At 34.3% G+C, this 22,500-nt stretch overlaps 1 protein-coding gene across 6 annotated transcripts in view; it reads left to right on the forward strand.

Moving 5' to 3' along the window:
• FOXP2 (forkhead box P2) overlaps positions 1 to 22,500 on the forward strand; it is a 592,983-nt gene that overhangs the window by 561,729 nt on the left and 8,754 nt on the right. For all 6 annotated transcript variants that reach the window (XM_038004457.2, XM_073009292.1, XM_073009288.1 and 3 more), the window contains 2 exons: positions 903 to 972; positions 1,737 to 1,900. In XM_038004457.2, coding sequence (XP_037860385.1) covers positions 903 to 972; positions 1,737 to 1,900 — 234 coding nt within the window. The remainder of the gene's footprint in view (positions 1 to 902; positions 973 to 1,736; positions 1,901 to 22,500) is intronic.

Here is a 22,500-nt window from a genome sequence, read left to right on the forward strand (position 1 = left end):
GCTAATTTTGCATATGCTGGTAATCCTGAAGGTACCTTTTTATGAAGAATTTATGAGAAGACTTTATAAAAAATATAAGGCTATTTATTTCTCAAATACTCTCATTTTCCAAGACAAACTTTATCATTTGGACCTACCTTGCTTTTACTCCAACTGTGATGGTTTTCTATACAGTGCTGTTAACATGACCAAGATATCCTAGTATGAGAAAATTACTGGCTGGAAAGTTTGAATTTTGTTTGTTTTATAGAGAACAAGACTGCCAAACTTAAGTCTGAAATATAATAAAACACATTTTGTGCTTAATTAACTCCATGTAGAATTTACTTATTCCCCTAAACTTCTACTGCCTACTATGAAGAGATGACTTTAATGTATTTTATCTACTATTGGCCCTTGAGTTTTGATTTCTGTAGTCAAGTATGTGCTAATTTCTGCATTCAAGAAATAGTTAATCCATTATGTTGTCATTTAATTAAATATGGTAATTTGTTATGTTAATTCATGGTGTTCTAGAAATTAACCATTAATTATTTCCTGATTGCATCAAATTGGTAATTGTGTTGTATATTTACATTTTAAAATTTTTATAGGAATGTTGTTCTTCTTGCAAATGAAACCTTCACACAGCTAGAAACAGGTTTAAAGATCCTCAAGGTCATGTCTCACTTTGCCTGCACACCGTAGTCTAAAGTTTCGTTTCTTATATTCCTGGATCAAGTTAATCTGTATTATGTAAAGAGTTATATATTTGAACTCTGTTACCTTATTTTTGTGGCCTTAGATACATCCAGTATGGACTATTAGTGTGAGACAAGCCAGAACATACCTTTATAGCTGAGACTTTTGATATCCACATATTTTATATTTTGACATAGAAATCATCTTTTTTTTTTTTCCAGAAGTCCAACCTTAGTAAAAAATATACCTACCAGTTTAGGCTATGGAGCAGCTCTTAATGCCAGTTTGCAGGTAACATCATTAAATGTACTTTTCCAGTTTTGTTGTATTTGAATGTTTGGGGCTTTTTTTTTTTTTTTGGCATGTCTTTGTATTTAGGTGACATTGTGATTGTTCTTAATAGTTGGTTTATCATCCAAGTTGTAGTACCTAGTACTATAGACAGCAATGGTTCTAATTCAAGCTACTTTTGATGTGAAGAAGCAAGAAGGACACCCTGTGGCAAAATCTGGAACATTCGGTTTTTCTGCAAATGCTAGATTGATAGAAGCTTTTGCAAATGCATGTGGCTATGCATTAATATTTATCCAGGCTGTCATAAATGATTTCACATCATAGTATTGGGGAACATGGTGCTTGTGGCAAAAACTTTAAAGTTTAATTATAATATATAATTTTTATGCAGAGGAGGCAAATGTCAGGACTTCTTTATTTTGAGTTAAGTTCTGGTCATTTTTAAAAAAGCAGAGCAACTGCTTATATTAAACTGGAGTATTTCATTACATGTGTGGATTTAACATTTCATTATGCCAAAGGTTGAAACATGAGTGAGAAAGTTTGCTGCAAGGACTGTTGTTTATATTTTTGCATCACACTTAATTTCCTTGCATCTCTGCCACAAGTAGCCAGTTAGGAATTTTTTTTTCAATAAATTTTCTTTTAATCCTTCTGAAATATCTGTTTCATTATTTGAACCATTAAAAGAAGATACATGTTTTAAAAATTATTTTAAATGCCATTTTAAAAGTTGTTTTACACACTCTTCATTTCACTAGGCTGCCTTGGCAGAGAGCAGTTTACCTTTGCTAAGTAATCCTGGACTGATCAATAATGCATCCAGTGGCCTACTGCAGGCTGTCCACGAAGACCTCAATGGTTCTCTGGATCACATTGACAGCAATGGAAACAGTAGTCCGGGCTGCTCGCCTCAGCCGCACATGTAAGTGTGGTTAACAGACTCTCTAAAGGGAAGAATCTATATTAATATGCTTCTTAAATTTAGTATTTTTTCTGAAGTTTTTACTGTTGTATCAGTTAAAAATACAAATTTAAGTGGAGTTAAATTATACCATGTTCATAATATGACAAAGTTGATCAAAATCGGTTTTAATACTTTTTTAGATTATCTCAAATACCCTATAATTATTGTTCCAGCAGTCCTCTACAGAATCTTTTTTTTTTTTTTTTTTTTCTTTTTTTTTTTTTTGAGATGGAGTCTCGCTCTGTCGCCCAGGCTGGAGTGCAGTGGCCGGATCTCAGCTCACTGCAAGCTCCACCTCCCGGGTTTACGCCATTCTCCTGCCTCAGCCTCCCGAGTAGCTGGGACTACAGGCGCCCGCCACCTCGCCTGGCTAGTTTTTTGTATTTTTTAGAAGAGACGGGGTTTCACCGGGTTAGCCAGGATGGTCTCGATCTCCTGACCTCGTGATCCGCCCAACTCGGCCTCCCAAAGTGCTGGGATTACGGACTTGAGCCACCGCGCCCGGCCTCCTCTATAGATTCTTAGTACTACTAACGTTCTCTTGGGCGTAAAGCAGTGTCTAAGATGAATCTACATTTTATGGGTCGTTATCACAGTTTGGTTTGTATGGTGCAATAAGAATATTCATGATGGAATAAGTTGTTATAATTTTTACTACTATTACAGGTCTCTAAACTATTTATGAACTGTAGTCAAGATATTGCCCATTTTTATAAACCGTAAAATGGAAAGTTTAACTGTTACCCACAGTTTACATAGAAGCTAGTAAAGTGTAACTTTTTGCCTCTCTTATAAATCAGTGTAATTATATATTCAACTTTAATTACTGGTGCGTCTGTATTGGCAAGGTTTATATGTTATATTTTATGCAAGACTATGATTCCTATTAATATTTAGCAGCTAACTATATCATTAATTACTCTAAAATCTTTCCCCTACCATCTTTTTAATGGAGCTGAGAGAGTAGAAGTATTAAAAATTGATGTATTGTGGATTTCAGAAATGTGTATGACACTTTAAAAAATGCCTGGCTTTATTCAGTAGTGTCAAGCATATTAGTGTCTTGTTTACTAAAATGTATTGACCCTGGTAGAACTGAGAATTCAGAGGAAAAAAAATTTGAATCTGAATAATGAAGGGTGTGCACCATTTAGCTGTCAGGATGAGTTGTAACTTATGTCTGTACTTCCTAGAATTAAACGTCACATACTTCTAATTACAAGTTATTGAGATAAGATTAGTCCTTTCTCTCTTTTTTATATTGTCTTCCTTTATTCTTCCATTCAATATCTAGTAAAAGGTCTGAAAGAGAAATATGCTCTTCATATGTACCCATTTTCACTTGACCTTTCACAGGGTATTATATTTGTTGTCTTTTTAAACATTTTATTCTGTTTGACATATTAATGTCTTTAAGATCATATGCCTAATTGCTTCATAGCACTTTTACTCTATCACCTTTGCAAAAAACACACTGTGAACATTAATGTGTTTTATCAGGTTCCAAACCATTACTTCTTCAAAATGGAAAAATTTGTCTTTTGGAAGTGTCTTTAGATGTATTAAATAATACAAAAGAAGTAATAAAACTCGAAGTAGAAAGAACATGAATATATGCTCTTGAGAGTAGCAGTACTCTAAAACAAGGAAAGTGAGCAATCAGACAAAAGTTTTTATATCCCCACTTTATCCTATCAGCCATGCAGTGGGTAGCTTGCGGCCTTTTACTTTCAGCAGTTCTCCTGAGTATGCTAATGCTCACTCCCTGTATAAAATGCTAAAACAATAAAACTTTAAAGAGCAAACAAGAGTTAGATCCTGTTTTCCGCTTTAAAAAGACCTATTTCAGAGAAATAAAAGGCGTTCCTAATAAAAGTGTTTAAGCTGTTGGTGCAACTCCCTGTGCTCATAGGCAGTATATAGTGGTTGTTATAAACTACCTATAGAGGATATGTAAAGACTTATTTTTTAAATGTAATCGTCTGGTGCTAAAAATATTAAAATAAAAAAAGATTAATGAAATAGTTTATTAAACATTATATTTTAGAACCTGAAATAGTAATTGGGCTAAATTGTAGCATTGTTAGATGGGTTTTGTTTTTCATTTGGCAATTGCCACTTCAGACTTTTCATTTTATTATTAAAGTTAATGAAATATTTCAGAGAAATATTACTATGTATTAGATAACATCTAAAAATTATACATATAATGTCCAGTATATTGCTGCTACGTCTTTATAAAGTTAAAATGTTCATAGTTAATATATAACACATTTTATGCTTATATGAATTAGTGCATGTGAAAAATACTTATGGTTTATTTTCCATAGATAAAAGGAAAATTTGTCTTGGCTTGTTGAAAATAGATTTCAGAAAAAATAAAAATTAAAAGGAGTGTAAATTTTCCCTTTTTCTAAATTGTATCAATTATAATCAAAATTTGAATTATCTTGCAAAATATTGAGTCAATATTCATTCTTAAATCTGTCTCCGCTGCTGTCATTAGTTTTTGCATAACAGATGTCAAATATTTATGGAATATTTCAGTATTCTCCATCTTCACCTTCATAAAGTTTTAAGATGCTTGTACTTAAACCATGTTATGTATTTTATTAGGCAAAGGTAGAAATATTGATCTAATTCTCTCAATCAAAATTTGGTTGTATATAATTGAATGCATTTCAAAATACTTTGGAAATTAAACAGAAGTGAAATAATTTTTATAAGACATTTACATAGCGTAGTTATATCTCCTGAAATGAAGTCACGTTACTTGTTGTTTTAGAGGGGGGCAGTTATGCTGATGCAATTGTAAACAAGAGGAAGTAGGGCCCAGTGGTATCAGAGCATAGGTTGTAATGCCAGATTGTCAGGGTTCCAATTCCAGATTCTATAGTTAATAGCCAAGTGGGATTGAGCAAGTTACTTAACATTTCTTTCCTCAGCTTTCTCAGCTGAAAATGAGGTAAGTAATAATATAATGCTTCTTACTTCATAAGATTATTGCAAATGAAATGAGTGCCTGGAACATAATAATTGCTCCTTGTGTCTCCCATAGTGCTGTGTAAATAGGTAGCAATTTATATTACTTCTTGTAATACCTCACTGTTACTAAAAATGAGTCTATAAACAATATGAAAATATTTTTGTATTTTGCATTTTAATACTTGTTTCAAGGCACTCTGTAAGTTTGTGGTTAGTTTCATTGACAATCCGTTTTCTTCTCCTTCATTCTCCTCTTATACTTCATAAAGTAAGCAGATCCATAAAACTGAAACAACATGAGACCGGGCACAGTGGCTTATGCCAGTAATCCCAGCATTTTGGGAGGGCAGGGTGGGAGGATTGCTTGAGGCCAGGAGTTCAAGACCAGCCTGGACAACATAGTGAGACCCTGTATCTACAAAAATGATTTGAAAAATTAGTTGGGTGTGGTGTGTGCCTATATATAGTCGTAGCTACTCAGGAGGCTCAGTCAGGAGGATAGCTTGAGCCTAGGGAGTTCGAGGTTACAGTGAGCTCTGATCATGCCATGGAACTCCAGCCTGCACCACAGAGTGAGACTCTATCTGTCTCTAAAAATAAAAAGTGAAACAATATGACACAAGGACTTACCATAGGTAGCACATTACTGAATCAGTGGGTTAAAGGATTCTTGAGATAAGAAAATGTTATCTGAAGTTTTAAGCAATGAACAACTCAAATAGAACAACACCAACCCAGAATCAGGGACTTATCATGTGTATCTTGAAAACATTGAGTATTAGTTTTGACGGGAATTTAGAATATATAAGGGAATATAGAATTTAGAATATAGGAAGTGGGACCAGACTGCTGAGTGACTTAAATATCAAGCTATGGTGTTTGTTTCAGTCAATATACAGCTTGTTACTGTTATCAACTTGAGTTTGACATGATCAGAGCTATACATTAGGAAGAGTAATCTAAAAGTGTACTGAATTAACCATGACTTAATGAAACTCATGTATAGGAGGATATTCTGAAATTGGGAGAGACTGGAAGCAGAAAATTAATTCTGGCAGTATGTAATATCTAACGCAAGTACAAGACTAGGAGTGGAGAGCAAAGAATCCATGTAAGAAGTGCTGTGAAAAGAAATACCAGAAAAAGACAACCCATTGAATGCTAGGGACAAAGAGGAAAATTGGGAAAATTCATAGCCACTTTAAAAGTCTGCAAAGAGAAATAGAGGACCCAAGAAGCCGGTTCAAAAGGGAAGATGAAGAATTCAGCATTTTACCTGAGGAATCTAAGAACCTAAATATCATTAGATTCAGGAGAAAACACTGATGCTTTTTTTGATTAGTCTTTTAATTCAACTCCATTATAGTAAAATTCTACATAGTAGAATTTGAGTATATACCTGAGGTTGGTGGAGATGATGTTTTTTGAAGCATTAGAAGAGTGAAATAGATATGGTCTGGTGCTTCTTACAAATTGCGGAGAACAAGAGATGCCAAATTATCATTTATATTCCATACTCCATATTTTAACCCTTTTCTTCCACTCCAGTTTTCGCTTTATTCAGTGTCCTGAATAAAGGCCTTTTTCCAAATTAATGCATTTATTTCCCTCATACTATTAGAATTTCTGCCCTTTCCCTTTTCTGGGTCCCCTCTACTCTGTTACCTAAATTCTACCTTTCCTTACAGGACTAGTCCTATTTTTTTCCAAGAGGTTTTCCCAAGGAATTTTACCGTCAGGACCATGCACTCTGCTCCACACTTCTAAAGAACTTGCTTCTTATACCACTATTTTGGACTGATACTTTGTGTACATGTGTGAGTGTGTGTGCACATACACGTGCACGTGTGTTTATGCATACTTCTGTGTTCACTTTGCAGATATCCCTACCTTAATGACAAGTCCCTTAAGGACAGAGACTATGTTTTAGACAAATTATAGTATAAGAAACCCCTAGCACATTCTACTATGTCAACTAAGCATTCAGTAAAAGTATGATCCTGATTATGAGGAATCAAATTGGAGATTACAGTTACTTAGAAATGGTTTGATCTCACAAAGTAATACTTACAGGAGTATAAAATCCGGGGTTCTCCTAGAGTCTTGAAGAAGGGAGAACAAAAGAGATTTTAGGAAGAACAGATGAGTAAATACAATGTTCATTTTTATGTGGGAGCTAAGAAATTTTTCTAGATATTGGTAGAGTATACTTTTTAAGTTTTATTTTTAGTTGTAATTATTTAATTAATATGTATTTTATAACCATTTCAATTTATGTGACTAAAAAGTGGCTTTCCACGTGAGGCCCCTTCACGTCATTCATGATTATCATCCCGGACCTTGTTAAATTTTATTTACATTGTTGAAAGCAGATTGAAAACAATTATCAAAATGTATGCAGTATAAATCAGCTGAATGTTTAAGGGGAGTTCAGCAAAAAGTAAGAAAAGTTAAAGCCAGGTGAAATTGTATAGATTCTACATAATAACTTTTTGAATCTTCTTTGACTGTTTTGACTCAACTACTTGTTGATTCAAAGTAAGTACTTGACTTTTAAAACATTTTTATTTTCTGTTGCTGTTCACAGAGTCCTAGAACCATCCGTGGTGTGAATGAAGGAAAACAATACTTTAAGTGTCTGAGCTGAGTATCATTACAATTTATAATATTGTTCCCTTATGCACCTGAATGTCAGTATTCCCTTTTTCAGAGTTCTATAGAATATGAATTAAAAATGACTAGCTTCCTATTTTATACAGACATTTACCTCTAAAAATGTTTAAAAAGTTAGGATTGATGCTGTGTTTAAGCTGAAATAACTTGAACTTACTGTCTTCTCAAATGACATGAGAAAAAAACATGTAGACTAGACCTGGAAGATGAACGCATACTGATACAATGAATCCATTTCCTGTCTCCTTCCCAACCTGAGGCAAGAAGTGGAATTTAATGGTGTACCTACCATGTTTAGTTCTACTCAGTTGTTTCTTTTTTGTTTTAAGTAGTTGTTTCTCCTCATTCTCAATAAGTTGGTTCAGATTTACTGTTTTTCCTCATACAAAATGTTAAATGAGATTTCCGTTTTTATATTTTCAAATGTTGTGTCTAGAGATCAAAATAAATGTTCTTCCCTAGCTGGTTTTGTATTGAGGGCTTTACTCACAAAGCCTCCCATTGTCATGCCATTCCCCTTTCTGATTATTAGAGTCTCCTACTGTTGAGTTTTCAGATCCTTTCTTGTATGTCATTCCTGACTCCTCTTAGCCTCTGTGTCATTTCAAAGTTTTGCTTGCTAAATATTCTATATTCGTTGTAGGTGATTATTATTTTCTCCTGTTAGTGAAGCAAATATTTGAAGCTTGAGAGTTAAAAATCTTTTATATAGAATGTTAATATGTTGGATGTAAGATAAGAAAATTAATTTGTTGTGTCCTTAGAAGGCCAACCCTTAGGATAAGAAAATAAAAGGCTGAGGTGTCATATAAAAGGAGTAATGTAGTATTATTTCAGAATTGCAATAGAGATCACAAGATTTTTTTTAAATTTGCATGTCAAATACTTATTCAACATGCTCCAGAACTTTGTGTACATCACATACCCCAGTCATCTTTACAACATCCTCTTCTTCATAACCTCAGTTGTTAAAATCATTTCAGTATTATACTTTGGCCTCTCCTGTTGATAATATTTTGCCCCATAGATAGCTAACAGGGGCTCCTAGACCCCCACTGGATTAAACAGTATTGAAAATCTAAACTGTGAATTGTCACAAAACATAATGAAAATATAAGTATATAATATTACATTTCTTCCTTCTATTCTCTTTGGTTGCCTTAAAATTTAAATTGCTATTTGTAGGCACATGTAGAATTTGCAGATCCTACCTCTTAGGTTGCTGATATTTTATATAAAATCCCTACAGATCTTAGATCTCTCTGTGGACAAAAGCATTTGAAATTGGAGTGGCTCTGTATTTCAGAGGAAAGCAGTTGAAAGTGACTGACAACTTGAGCAAATGGAATGCTCTTTCTCATTGTTTTCATTCCTGTTAAGCCTGTACTATTTTTGCTGATGTTTTGGATCATTATGTTGCATTGCGAAACTCTAAACATGAAAGCTTTTTTTTGCCTCACATACGTTTTCATAGATTTTTTAATTAACAGTTTTTCAGTCAACTTTATTTTTTTTCTAACATTTCTGGTCCTCTTATAATTTTTGTTCTGATTTAATTCCATTTTTATTTAATCTCTAAACTTTTTGATTAACTTTGCTAGTTAGCTTTGAGATCTCTTTCCAAAGTGATTGTACAGAACTTATGATTATGCCAGCTCTTTATCATCTCATCTTTTTTTTTTAAGTGCTACAAGTGTGGATCAGTAGCTGCTGTTCTTTTTTACATTATTCCAGTCCCCATATGTGGCACTTACAACTCATTCCAGTTCCTCTTAATAAAAAGATCCTCCCAGAGATACAGTGCCTTCAGCTAAAAAGTGTTATATCCCCACCGTGCCAATTGTGGAAATTTGTGGGTTCCTATAGGGTTTTGAAGGATTTTTATAGAACTATACAGATGATATCTGACATCCATGGTGTGAATTCCCACAATTTAGGCAAAGTGTGTCAGAAAACTTTTAGCTGACAGTATTGTAGCTTACTGCTTCTGTTTTATATCTAAAGAAGGTACTTTGTTAGAAGATACAACTTCATTTGCACTAACACTAGTTGAGCCTTAAAAATTTCCTTTCTGTAAGGGTCAAAGAATGATTCCTGAATTGTTAAAGAAGGAATAATGCTTCAGTGTTAACTTTTTCCTACCTTCAGTACCAGGGGAAAAAAATGAAGATCTTATATACTGCTATGGTATTTTAATTTCAGCTTTCAACATAGAGCTTGGGAAGTGGATATATGTTGATAACCAGAGGCATTTAATGAATAAAGAGACTTACATAAAGTCAACTGTCATTTCAGAATATTCCTTTATGTGAAGGTAATTTACATGATAAGAAATTATGTCTTAATATATGTTAAAATTATGTGCATTTTGACTGCTCTGGCAGAATTTAAAATTTACCACTCACAGAAGTAACATGTTATACTTGAATATTTCAACACCAAGAAACACAGGGTTACTATATTCCATAGGCAGTTTCTATCATTAGAATAGCATTAAATAATTTATATAAGCAACAGATGATCAAATCATTTCACATAACTACTGAAAACTAACATTCTTCAGTTTGTTCAACATTATCTTCATTTTGAAGACAAAATGGAGTAAAATCAGCAAGACACTTACAAGGTAGGAGGCCAAGTCATCATTGATCACACAATGTTATCTTACTATAAAAAAAATTATATTTGCAACATTAATCTGAGGTTCCTTTTGTTAATTAGCAAGTCAGAGAAAAGACATGGTGCACTAGATTTAGAATAAAAAGTACATATTGTTGGCCGGGTGCAGTGGCTCCTGCCTGTAATCCCAGCACTTTGGGAGGCCAAGACGGGCAGATCACCTGAGGTCAGGAGTTCAAGACCAGCCTAGCCAACATGGCAAAACCCCATCTCTACTAAAAATACAAAAATTAGTTGGGCACAGTGGTGGGGGCCTATAATCCCAGTTACTCAGGAGGCTGAGGCATGAGAATCCTTGAACCCTTGAGGCAGAGGTTGCAGTGAGCTGAGATCATGCCACTGCACTGCAGCCAAGGTGACAGAGTAAGACTCCATCTCAAAAAAAAAAAAAAAAAGTACATATTGTTTTTACTCCTTAGTCCATCTCATGTTTAGAACTAACAGTATATAACTAAGAAAACTCAGGAGAAAAACGGAGTTTGAGTCAGTCCTGTGATTTAATTTGAGTGAAGGAATAGTTTCAGCAAAGCAGTGAGTCTCAGAAATTAGGCAGACCTAGTGACATGAGCAATATGTAGTCAAGGTGGAAAGTAGTCTCTGTAAAGCTATTCCAAGAGACAGCTTCACCAGGAGCCAGCAACGGATGGGTAACAACTCCAATAGGGCAGTTTGGTAATAGGAAATAGATAACAGTTGAGAAAAATGGGTAAGCCACATCCAAAAGAACTGCCACAGCAGTAGGGCTCAACTACAGGACTTTGAGGTCAAGATCTTCAAGGAGCCAGAATACAAGTTAACAAATGTAATTACAGAGAAACTGGAACATGCACCCCATATACTCATGTTACCTATCTGATTTTTTACCGAAACTTGATCCAACAAATAAGGCAATAATACAATTTTTGGATTAATGATTCAAAGGAGAATTGGAGCACAGCAGCACGACTGACTTAATGGCAAAGTGTCAAGATGTGATTTAGACTTTATTTGTCTGACCAACAGATTAGAAATATAAGGGTCCTTAGATCCACAGCTGAATGTTTATTGACAGTTTTCATTTATGAGACACAAATTGGAACGGTACCAATTGTATCTCAGTGACCGACTAATTTGTTTGTGAGATTGGGCAGAATATATTTGTACTTATCAATGATGAAAGTAATTACATCTATATTTTCATTTTATTACAGCTGTTTTGGTCACAACTATCACTTTTATAAAGTCAAATAGAGTGATAAATCCTAAAGAATTTCATGGTGTTTTTAAAAAATTGACTCGACAGCAAAGCTATCTGAAATCGTTTGGGAGTGAACCTAAATCATGTAAAATTTAGTTCCTTTAAACAATATTGCATAAATTTAAATACATTTCAATATAATGTTGAAGGGAAGAGCAGGAAATTTTAGAGAAATGTCAACATACATATATATGTGTGCAGTTTATAAAATTATGTTTCACTGAACTTTACCCACCTTTTTGTTGTTTCTTTGGACTGATACTAGACTCTTTTTTTTTTTTTTGAGATGGAGTTTCACCCTTGTTAGCCAGGCTGGAGTGCATTGGCGCTATCTCAGCTCAATGCAACCCCTGGCTCGCAGGTTCAAGCAATTGTCCTGTCTGGGATTACAGGCACCTGCCACCACACCCAGCTAATTTTTTTGTATTTTTAGTAGAGAGGGGGTTTCACCATGTTGACCAGGCGGGTCTCGAACTCCTGACCTCAGGTGATCCACCCGCCTCGACCTCCCAAAGTGCTGGGATTACGGGTGTGAGCCACCACACCTGGCTAGACTGATACTGACTTTTAATGGCACTTTATAACTCCACTGTGGAATCAGATCTCTTGAGTTGTAAGATGTAATTATAAACTGTCATCATTAAGAATGGAAATACATCTTAGAAGAGAAACTTTCATCACAATTATCTGAGAATAATATTCCTTTGCCATCAATGCTAAATGGCTGCAGTTTTTAGAAAATAGGCTAAAGGAGGATAACATTTTTATCCTGGCTCATGATAAACATTAAAATTTATTTTGATGTTTATCATTAGCCAGGGAGAAAAGGTGTGGGAAATTTAGTAGGGCATTTTCTACTTGTATCCTGGATAGAGGAAACTACACAGTTATATATGGAATGTAGAATCATTTGTTCACTCCAGTTTTTGAATCCCCTTTTCATAATTGCACATTTCTGTAAGAAGGAATATTTTCATTTCCATCAAGAGACAAGGAGGCGGATTCTTTCTGTAGAACTGAAGTGATAGCCTGAGTACTGTCCTACTGGCAGCTACTACATGCAAACTCATTCAAATAAAAACAAAGATCAATTCATTTAACACTAGAATTTTTATGTCAAATGTTATTTTAATTTACCAAAGAGAAAATCTTGAAAGATAAGAAATTGGAATAGAGAACTACATAAGTAATAACTCTGTTGTATAATTTCTTAGCTGATAAAAGTTAAGAACATCTTTTTTCATTTCTAGTAGTTTTAATTGGACATCTTTCTTATTCAGTCCTAAATAAGAGAGCTAAATACTTTCCTAAAATATACTTAAATTTAGAATTTGAAATCTAAATTTTTGTGGAGAAAGCCTGGTTTATCCTTTCCAAAGAATAAAATCTTAAGTAGAATGAAATAAACAATTTATGTATGGCTGTGCTGTATAATTAACTTTAATTACTAACACTTAATTATATTATTCTTAGATCAGCTCTCATTTTTAAAACTATTAATATGATTTCTGTTAAAAGTGAACTTTTCTACTTAAAACTTTAATGGCAGTTATATTATTAGGTTTTTTCTGTGATATGTTAAATAAACTAAAACATTTCCCAAGTGGTAAAACAAAATATACCCTAAAAGTTACATAGATTTAAGAAATGAACTGTGTATCATTTCAACCTGACTTCACACAAATGGAGATAAGTAAACTTGTCGTCTTCATGAATCTACCATCAAATTCCAAAAATAATTATATACTTTCCTTTATATATACTAGAAAGAAATGAGTAAAATTGAGTTTCCATAATTTCCATTTTTATATAAGCTTCCTAAATGAGCATCAGTGATTTACCAGTTTTCCTGTGAAACTTTGTCTTTGAAAGAAAAATTACTTTTTTTTGTATCTTCTGTTTGACATGATTATATTTTCCAATGTATCAGTCAATACAGGTTAGCTACTCAAAAGTAACTAACGAAAACAAAAGTTAAGCTCAGGAAATGAAATCTGTCTTAAATAATCCTGTGCTTATATTTGGAATTCATTTCACATCTTGAAAACAGCAATGTTATAGAGTAAGCATGAGGGTTTTTGCCATTGGCAAATTGGAACTAATTTGAGTGAAAATTTATTCAATCACGTATGAAATTGATAAAGTGCTAATCGTGAATTTTATTTTGAACGCTTAGATACAAAGAGTTATCATCATTAATTCAATGATCTTGTGCCAAGTACTGAAGATTGTAGATGGTTAAAAGAAAATCTCGTCTTTTTACAGCATTTTTTTAATGTAGAAGGTTTTTGATGCTATTTTGAGTAGTAGTCAAAATCTATGCATATCAATGGAGAACATGTGACTGTAGCAATGCTCAGTCTATTTTGATGTTTTTAAATGTCATTAATTAACAGTTAGGACATAACTATATAAGAGGCAAAGAAGAATTCATAGGATTATAAACATTTTATTTATTTATTTATTATTTTTTTTTTTTTTGAGATGGAGTCCCGCTCTGTCTCCCAGGCTGGAGTGCGGTGGCGCAATCTCGACTCACTGCAAGCTCCGCCTCCCGGGTTCAGGTGATTATCTTGCCTCAGCCTCCTGAGTAGCTGGGACTGCAGGCACGCACCACTAGGCCTGGCTAATTTTTTTTTATATTTTTAGTAGAGACAGGGTTTCTCCATGTTGGCCAGTCTGGTCTTGAACTCCCGACCTCAGGTGATCCACCGCCTTGACCTCCCAAAGTGCTGGGATTACAGGCGTAAGCCACTGCAGCCGGCCTAAAACATTTTCAACTGGAGCTACTTAATGTATTCCATGTAAGTTAAAGATATCCAAATTAAATTAAGTAGAAGTTAGGATCAGGACACTTTAAAATGAAGGATTTGAACAAGTCTATATTAAGTGGGTAATAGATGCATGGTTCAAGGCCTATACACATTTCGGTATATTTAATATGTTTCTCAAATACTATATGTGTAAGTTCATTTGACAGGATAAAGTTTGCTATATTGGATGAAATAAAATCAGGTTCCATAATAAAATTGAAACATCAGAGCCCTAACACTGCTTCTGAGGACAGCTTTTTGAGTGTTCTCTGGGGAATAACATTTTTTAGAGTAGTGATCCATGATTACTATAGAAGTATGTTATAACCTTCAGGTGTGCTAGGAGGGAAAAGGCTAATCATATCTATAGGGTTTTTTAAAAGATATATTTTTTGGTAAAAAGTTGGTTATTACTTTTAAAAGGTATGCTATTTGAATGTATTGGATATTTTCTCAAATAACTAGAATTATAAGAAGAAAAGGTGTAAGGGAACTGCCTGCAATTAGTAAACCACATAAAAACAATTTTAATGTAGCCTAAAATTTAGTCTTGCTTTATAGATGTTTGATAAAATTAACATCACATTGCTGGAAATTGCCCATATTGTAGATATGAGTCATACATTTTAAGTTTTTATTCACAGCATTTGTTGACATTTGTCATAAATGAGGTCAGGAGATGGAGATCATCCTGGCCAACATGGTGAAATCCCATCTCTACTAAAAATACAAAAAATTAGCCGGGCATGGTGGTGCGCTCCTGTAGTCCCAGCTACTCAGGAGGCTGAGGCAGGAGAATCACTTGAACCCTGGAGGCGGAGGTTGCAGTGAGCCAAGATCATGCCGATGCACTCCAGCCTGGGTGACAGAGCTAGAATCCGTCTCAAAAAAAAAAAAAACAAACAAAAAAAAAACAACAACAAATAAAACAAACCTTAAGACTTAAAATCTTTATTGTTAACTTCATGGAATTAATAAACACTACATTTCAAAGAAGACCTGATTGAATTTACATTGTTCCAGTGAGTCTCTCATAAGTGGTGATAGTATGTAAATATTCTAATCATTAACATTTGGTAATACCTAAATAAGCAAAGGAGAGAAAACATACGATTCGATTATACTGTTTAACATCTATTGACTTAAATTTTGAACATCTCAGTTTAAGAGAACTTTATTCAAAGTACATTTTTATTCTAAAGAAAAATAGGAACAGTTTATAGGACCTTTGACTTAGTCTTGAGTAAGAAGAAAATGAATAAAACTGACATTCTTCTAGGAAATGTATTGTGTGACCACAATCCACAATCTAAAAGGATAAACTTTCCCTTTATAATTTGTTTGCTTTAGGGTATAGGCAAACATTAACATTACTTCTGCCTTTCATTAGTGCCTTAGGTACTTGTAAATTTCACAACAAAAGCAACAAATATTTTTAGGCAACAAATTTGTTTATCAATATATCAGTGTAGTTAGTCCTCTGTGTTTCTGGAATATGCCATTAATGAGGGTGACATATTCGATGAAACGATGAGATTCATCATTCAAAATGAGGGTGGCAATTCGATTCGATTCGATAAAATGAGATGTAACTAATCGACTGCTACTTTGCAGTGTTTTCAAGTAGAGACTTGCGAAGTTGAATGACCCACAGATGAGTTTCATTCATTTAAATTGGATAAATATTTATTGAACACCCATTGTGTGCATCATACTCTGCTAGAAACTGTGGCAGATGATCAGTGTCTACAGAGGTAAAACTCTAATAGAGGGATAAGTACATAGGTAGTGCTAGAGACCAAGTGAAAGAATGAACAGGGTTGCAAACAAATTGTGAAGTCAACGATGTAAGCATGCACATGCACACAGGAAATCAGAAGAGACTTTATGAAGGATGTAACTTTAAGTTAGGCTTAACATTAAGTCAATTTTTAGGTTGAACTTTATGAAATTATTCATATTTGACTGTTTTTTTTTTTTTTTTTGGCCTAAAAAATAGCCATCTTAAATGTTTCAACCTAGTATTTAGCAGAGATAAGGAAAGACAGGATAGATGTAAAGGACATGAGGAGATGAGCAAAGATGACTAAAGCATGGGTTTCATTCAGAGAACAATGACTCGTTTGCCCCAGGACGGGCAGCCTGCCTGGATGGGAATACCTGTAAGATGAGATTGCCCAGGAGTTTGAAAGCCATATCTTATAGCTCATTAATTTCCAGGTTGATGATATGGTAGGGACATTGCTTAACGTTTACCAGTTATTTGGAGATGCTTAGCAAGACTCTCAAGGGTATATGTTACCCACTTTAAAAAAGCCCTGCGTGCTTTCTTTTATGCTGCTTCTCTCTGGAAACAGATGACTCTTTTTTTTTTTTTTCCCTTGAGAAACTAACAACACTTTATGCCCTTCCTTCAATATTCAGTTTTAAAATATATTTTTCCTTAAAATGCTATAAGAACACAGATGAAAAATTAAAAATAAATAAAATGTCCAGAGACCACACATCAATGTTGTGGCCATTGCTGTTACTACCACCTTAATCACAAAGAAGACTGGTGGAATTTTTTTTCAGAATCTTTTCATCGTCACTTTCTAATATCCAAACTTTCTGAGATTCACTTTCATTGTTCCTGGAGCAATTAAAATAACACATATGAAGATTCGTAGAGGTTGCTTGAGAGTAATGAAAAGCTAAGATGTATTGATTTTTAACTTTCAGTATTTTTGATAGATTTAGGCTCTTCTGTCTTCTTGGTAGAGCATAAAAAGAAATATTTCATGTACATTGTAAATTTATAGAGTCCAGTGATGCTGTCTCAGCTCACTGCAACCTCCGCCTCCCAGGCTCAAGCAATTCACCTGCTTCAGCCTCCTACGTGGCTGGGATTATAGCCACCCGCCACTATGCCTGGCTAATTTTTGTATTTTTAGCAGAGATGGGGTTTCACCATGTTGACCAGGCTGGTCTTGAACTCCTGACCTCAAGTGATCCACGGCCTCCCAAAGTGCTGGGATTACAGGCGTGAACCACCATGCCCGGCCTACACTGTAAATTTAAAGTAGTAAATGCAAAACCATTTTACTTCACAACCTATAAATTATTCACTTCTTTCCACCATTTCTAATCCCACCACCTTAGTGGTCTGACCATCATTAACTTACTACATTTTTTTAGTAAGTTCCCGTTTGGTAACTCTACCTGCAGTGTCCTACACTAAGCCTACATTTTGCAAATTCATCTTTACGAAACTCTTCTACCTTTTCATTATCCTGCTCAAAAAACATTAGTAACCTTTGAGCAGAGATTAAATTTAAACATCATGAAATGCAACTCCAAGGCCTTCTCATCATCTGACCTCATTCTGCTATTCTAACACACACACACACAAACAGACACACACACACACTATCACCAGCCCTCCTTCCCCTATGCATTCTCAGGGTTCCATAACATGTCTACAATTCTCCATTTTCCCTATTTTTGCTTGGAATGTCCTCTCTCTTGTCTCTGCATAATAAAATTTTCCACCTATTACAAAGCCTACCTGAAGCTACACCACTCTCCTTCATAGAGCATTCACTGATTGAATTGTCAGAATTTATCTCCCCTTTTATAATACTTATCTACTGTGGCATCGATCACATTCTGCCTCGCGTCAAAGTTACTTGTATATATGTCTTACCTCCTCTATTAGACTGAAAACTTGATGATAACAGGAACCATTGTCCATGCAGCCCCTATCCCAGAGGTTTACACACAATGTATATTGACTGGATTTTTTTTTTTTTTCACTTCTAACAAGAAGTAACTTTTATTCTCCTAGAAGTACTTCAATTTCAGTTACTGACTTTGTACCTCTATCAGGGAATAATAACAGACTTTATATCTCTGCATCGCTCAATACTTCTTTTTCTCCAGTTATCTAAAGAAGTTCCAAATATGTTTCTAAATCTCCCAAGTGTAAATTAAATTAAATTAGGAGCTGGCTATGCCTTTGTAAAATCAAGAAACGTAAATTGGTGTGTTTTTTTGTAGTAAGGAAAAGGTGTACTGAAAGGGACAGTTAACTTTGAAGTCTTCTATTTCATAGATAGAACAATTTTTAAAGCATTTGCAATGAATTCCTGGATTCTGGTTTGCAGAAATATCCATTATTTGCCAAATGGGTAATTTGCATTAAAACCGAAGTTAATGTTACTTCAGTGCCCACTTAAAGGAATGTGATGTTTTATCAGGCTTAGAAAAACTGCCACCAAAGTAGACGTAAGTCCTTTCTATGTGTGACCTTCTATGCCAAAGGTTTGTGCTCTTCAATCTGTAGTAATTCAAGTACTTGGCATATTTTAGGTGCCCAGTAAATAAATGAATCACTGGAAAGACTACACCCCTTACACTCCTGCCTTAAGCTGTATTAAAAATTTACCAGGAGGCTGAGGCAGGAGAATCGCTTGAACCTGGGAAGGTGGAGGTTGCAGTGAGCCAAGACTGTGCCGCTGCACCCCAGCCTGGGCAACAAGAGCGAGATTCCGTGTCAAAAAAAAATAAAAAATAAATGAGTCTACTTATTATTTTTTAAGTTCTCATAAATGAGACCAAAAAAGTTTTTTCTTTGTTTTTGTTCCGAGTTTTTAAAAAACTAAATCCTTTATGTTTCACATGTTAGCATCTGTTTTATTCCTGGAAACAACCAATTCTATTTGCTTAAAATAGTACCCACTTTACTTATTATTAAGGGTTCTAGCAAGAACTGAATTTTCTCTGTAAGATATCTAAAATTTTGAAGTTGAAGAAAGTAGTGCATAAATTTTACATCAGTTGGGGAAAAATGGCATAATGAATGTCTGAACCATCTAGAGGAGATCTTCAAATCCAGAAAGGGGATTTTATCACCAGGATAGTCAAGAATTTCTCTCTTATTTCCATCTGAACTTGTTCTTACTTTACTGTCTTTAATGAATTATATTAAGAATACATGTGTTTTAATGCTGTTAGAACATTGGTATTCTTCTTAGAGGCAGGTAGGTCAGTTTTCCAATTGTTAACTCCTTCTGTATCACTTAATTGCTACTTTTGTTAGGACACTTAGGGCTGGCAATCTTGTGAATTTGTTTTTCTTATACTAGACTACAAGTTCTTTGATAGATATTAAAAGCCTCACTGTGCCTTATATATAGAAGATACTAAATAAATTTGTGTTAAATTAATGATTGGCAATAGGTGATAATGTTAATATGTTACTGACTTTTCCTGTCAAAGTGAGATTGATGCTCTTTACATCATTATAGATACAGGGGACTTGACTCAATCTATAGCATAAAGGAATTCCTGGAGGAAAATTTTGCTTTTTCCTGGAGGAAAATTGGGCTTATATATATTGCGACATCTCTTACATTTTCATTATTTAGTCATATTAAGTTAATCTATTTAAGATTTTTCTAGCTATAGGTATATTATCAGAACTTCATAAGCCCCAACGTGCATAGCAAATGTGATGCAGGCCTGGATCAATGCATGTATGTTAATGATTTTAATGACTAGCTAATGATGAAGCCTGTGATGGATGACTGAGGAGAATAAATGTAGAAGCACTATGTACAGAGCATTTCAATGATGGCTCCTCTACTTTGAAATTTACTTTCTTCTGTTGAACTGAATGTGATCTGAGACATAACCTGGCTTAGTATTTTATTGACCCAGAATTTGTTGGTAAATAATTTTTTGAAATAATTATAGCAATATGTTGTGTTATTTTGTTTCCTTTTATTGCCTTAAATGTACTTTTAAGGAAATGTGACTAGTCATTAATAACTCTAATGCCTGGCATCTGACATGTGAGGCAGATATATCTGTTTCTTGACTTTTTTGATACAGTAATAAAAATCTCACTTTAGGAAGAGGTACTGAAATACTTTTAGAGCTAACGAAGCTCATACAATGTTTAAAAATTAATTTAAGTATTTATACCATACTTTCTTCCAAAAAAGATTATAAGGTTATTATATATTATGACCGTGTTCAGTGTTTATTGATCACTTATGATCCAGGCACTATTCCAGGTGTTTTACATATATGCAAAATAATTTAACCCTTATAACGGGTGTACAAGGTAGTCACTTTTTTCCTTGCTTTGTGGGTAAAGAAATGGAGATACAGAGAGGTTAAGTAGCTTTTCCAAGGTTGCATAGCTAGGAAGTAAAGGAGCCAGGCTTCAAACCCAAGTATTTTATCCTCAAAGTCCACTGTATTCTTAACCACTTAATCACTGCTGCACGACTAAAGATTATAAATGAGGTGCCTAAACTATTCAGTATTACTTTATACCACACTTAGAAGTTAATCAAAATACTAAATACCTAAAATGTATCATGGTAAATTATATTCTTATAATTAAAAACCTGTAGATAATTCTACATGAGAAGAGGATTCATAATGAAGAGTTGGTGAGCACAGAAGAGAGTTTCTTTAAGGGGATTCTTGTGTTTTATTTGAATTGTCAGGGATGTTTCTATGTTGGAAAGAAGCATTTTTGTAGAAGAAAACCTAATTATCCTATGGTAGTGTAACACATGGCACCTTGAAGAATTTGGAGAAATGAACACTACAGAAATATCCACTTTTTCTTTTAGAAATAAATTAAATGGCTCTCATACCCTGTAATGGGGCAAAAAGAGAAAGAAATTGCTAATGGTCACGAGGAGAGACTAATTCTCTATTCGTCCTGCAACTCACAAAAGGCATGTGGCTTCATTGTGTTCCATTTCCTTTGAATTGGCATATAACTTGACAAGTGAAAACATGGAGCACTTTGAGAACCAAAAATGAGAAACCTAATATAAATAGAGATAATTATAATAGAAAATTTATTTTTATTGAAAAGTATTCCACCAATTTATAGGCATAGGTACTGTAACTTTCAAGCAATTTTATTTTCTGGAATGTTGAAACTTCTCTTGCTACTTTTTATTTCTTTCTCTGATATTATATTGATGGCAAATAGATCTTTCTATAATTGAGCATTAATAATTGTTGACTTTAGTTTGCTTTATTTTAGGAAATTAGCAGCCTAACATTGTAGCCATTGGGGAAAATTTTATTGACAGCTTTCCCAGCTCTAATACCTTTTTCACTAATTCTGAATGGAAAATATTCCAAGAATACTTAATTTCAGAGAGATACCTTCTGTTTTCGCATTAGTGCAATGAAACTCTTAATGATTTCATGGCACGTAATTTATTCACTCAACAAGTATTTACTGGGTGCTATGTGTAATGTCTCCTAATCTGTGAAGTTCACAGTCTACTTGGCAAGATAAAGTGTAGCTAACAGTAGAAAGAGTTAAGTGACAGTGCATGTGATTAAAGCAATATGGGGTAGCAGAAATAACAAGGTTCCCAGAAACATTCTAGAGGCCAGCATTTGTGTTAGTTTCTGCTGTGCCTGTATTCAGACACTTAGACAGTCACTCCTTTACTCATCTGTAAAATGGGAAGTCAAATAGCAATATCTTTACATTAGATACAGTTTTAGGATTCAACGATTCTGTAGTTTTGAGCATCAGAATGACCAAAAAAAATGCTTTGGAGGTTCAGAGTAGATCAATGAAATTTGGACAGGTCAAAGTCTTTAGGAAGTAGACACAGTGTGAGTTGATCCTTAAGTGTTAGACAGTATGTGTGTGAATAGGCAGAACAGGGTAGAAGGATGTTCCATGTATACACGGAGAGTTGAAAGGGGAAACAGAGCCTGAGTCTCCATGAAAAATGTCTTGGAGTAGGAACAGAGCACAGTGTTTATGGGATGATGTTTTGAGTCTGGAATGGAAGTTATTATTCAGAAATACTGTTGTACATAGGTAGGTGGAGGTCAGATCATAGTTTATTGAGAATGGCTGAAGGGTTTTGGTTTAATCCTGTTTCAACGCCATGTCTCAGTTCAGACATATTTTTATATAGGGCAGTGGCATAATGAAATAAATAAAGTTCTTGCATGTTAAAATTTTCTGAGACTACAATAGAACATACCTCTTTAGTCGTTCTTTTTAAACATTTTTCTTTATGTGCATTTTTTAGAGACAGGGTCTTGCTATGTTGCTCAGGCTGGCATTCCTCCCACCTCTGCCTCCCAAGTAGCTGGAACTACAAACATGGCTTCTATGTGCTTGTTTCTAA

This window comes from Chlorocebus sabaeus, chromosome 21, assembly GCF_047675955.1.
Source record: "Chlorocebus sabaeus isolate Y175 chromosome 21, mChlSab1.0.hap1, whole genome shotgun sequence".
Taxonomy (NCBI): Eukaryota; Metazoa; Chordata; class Mammalia; order Primates; family Cercopithecidae; genus Chlorocebus; species Chlorocebus sabaeus.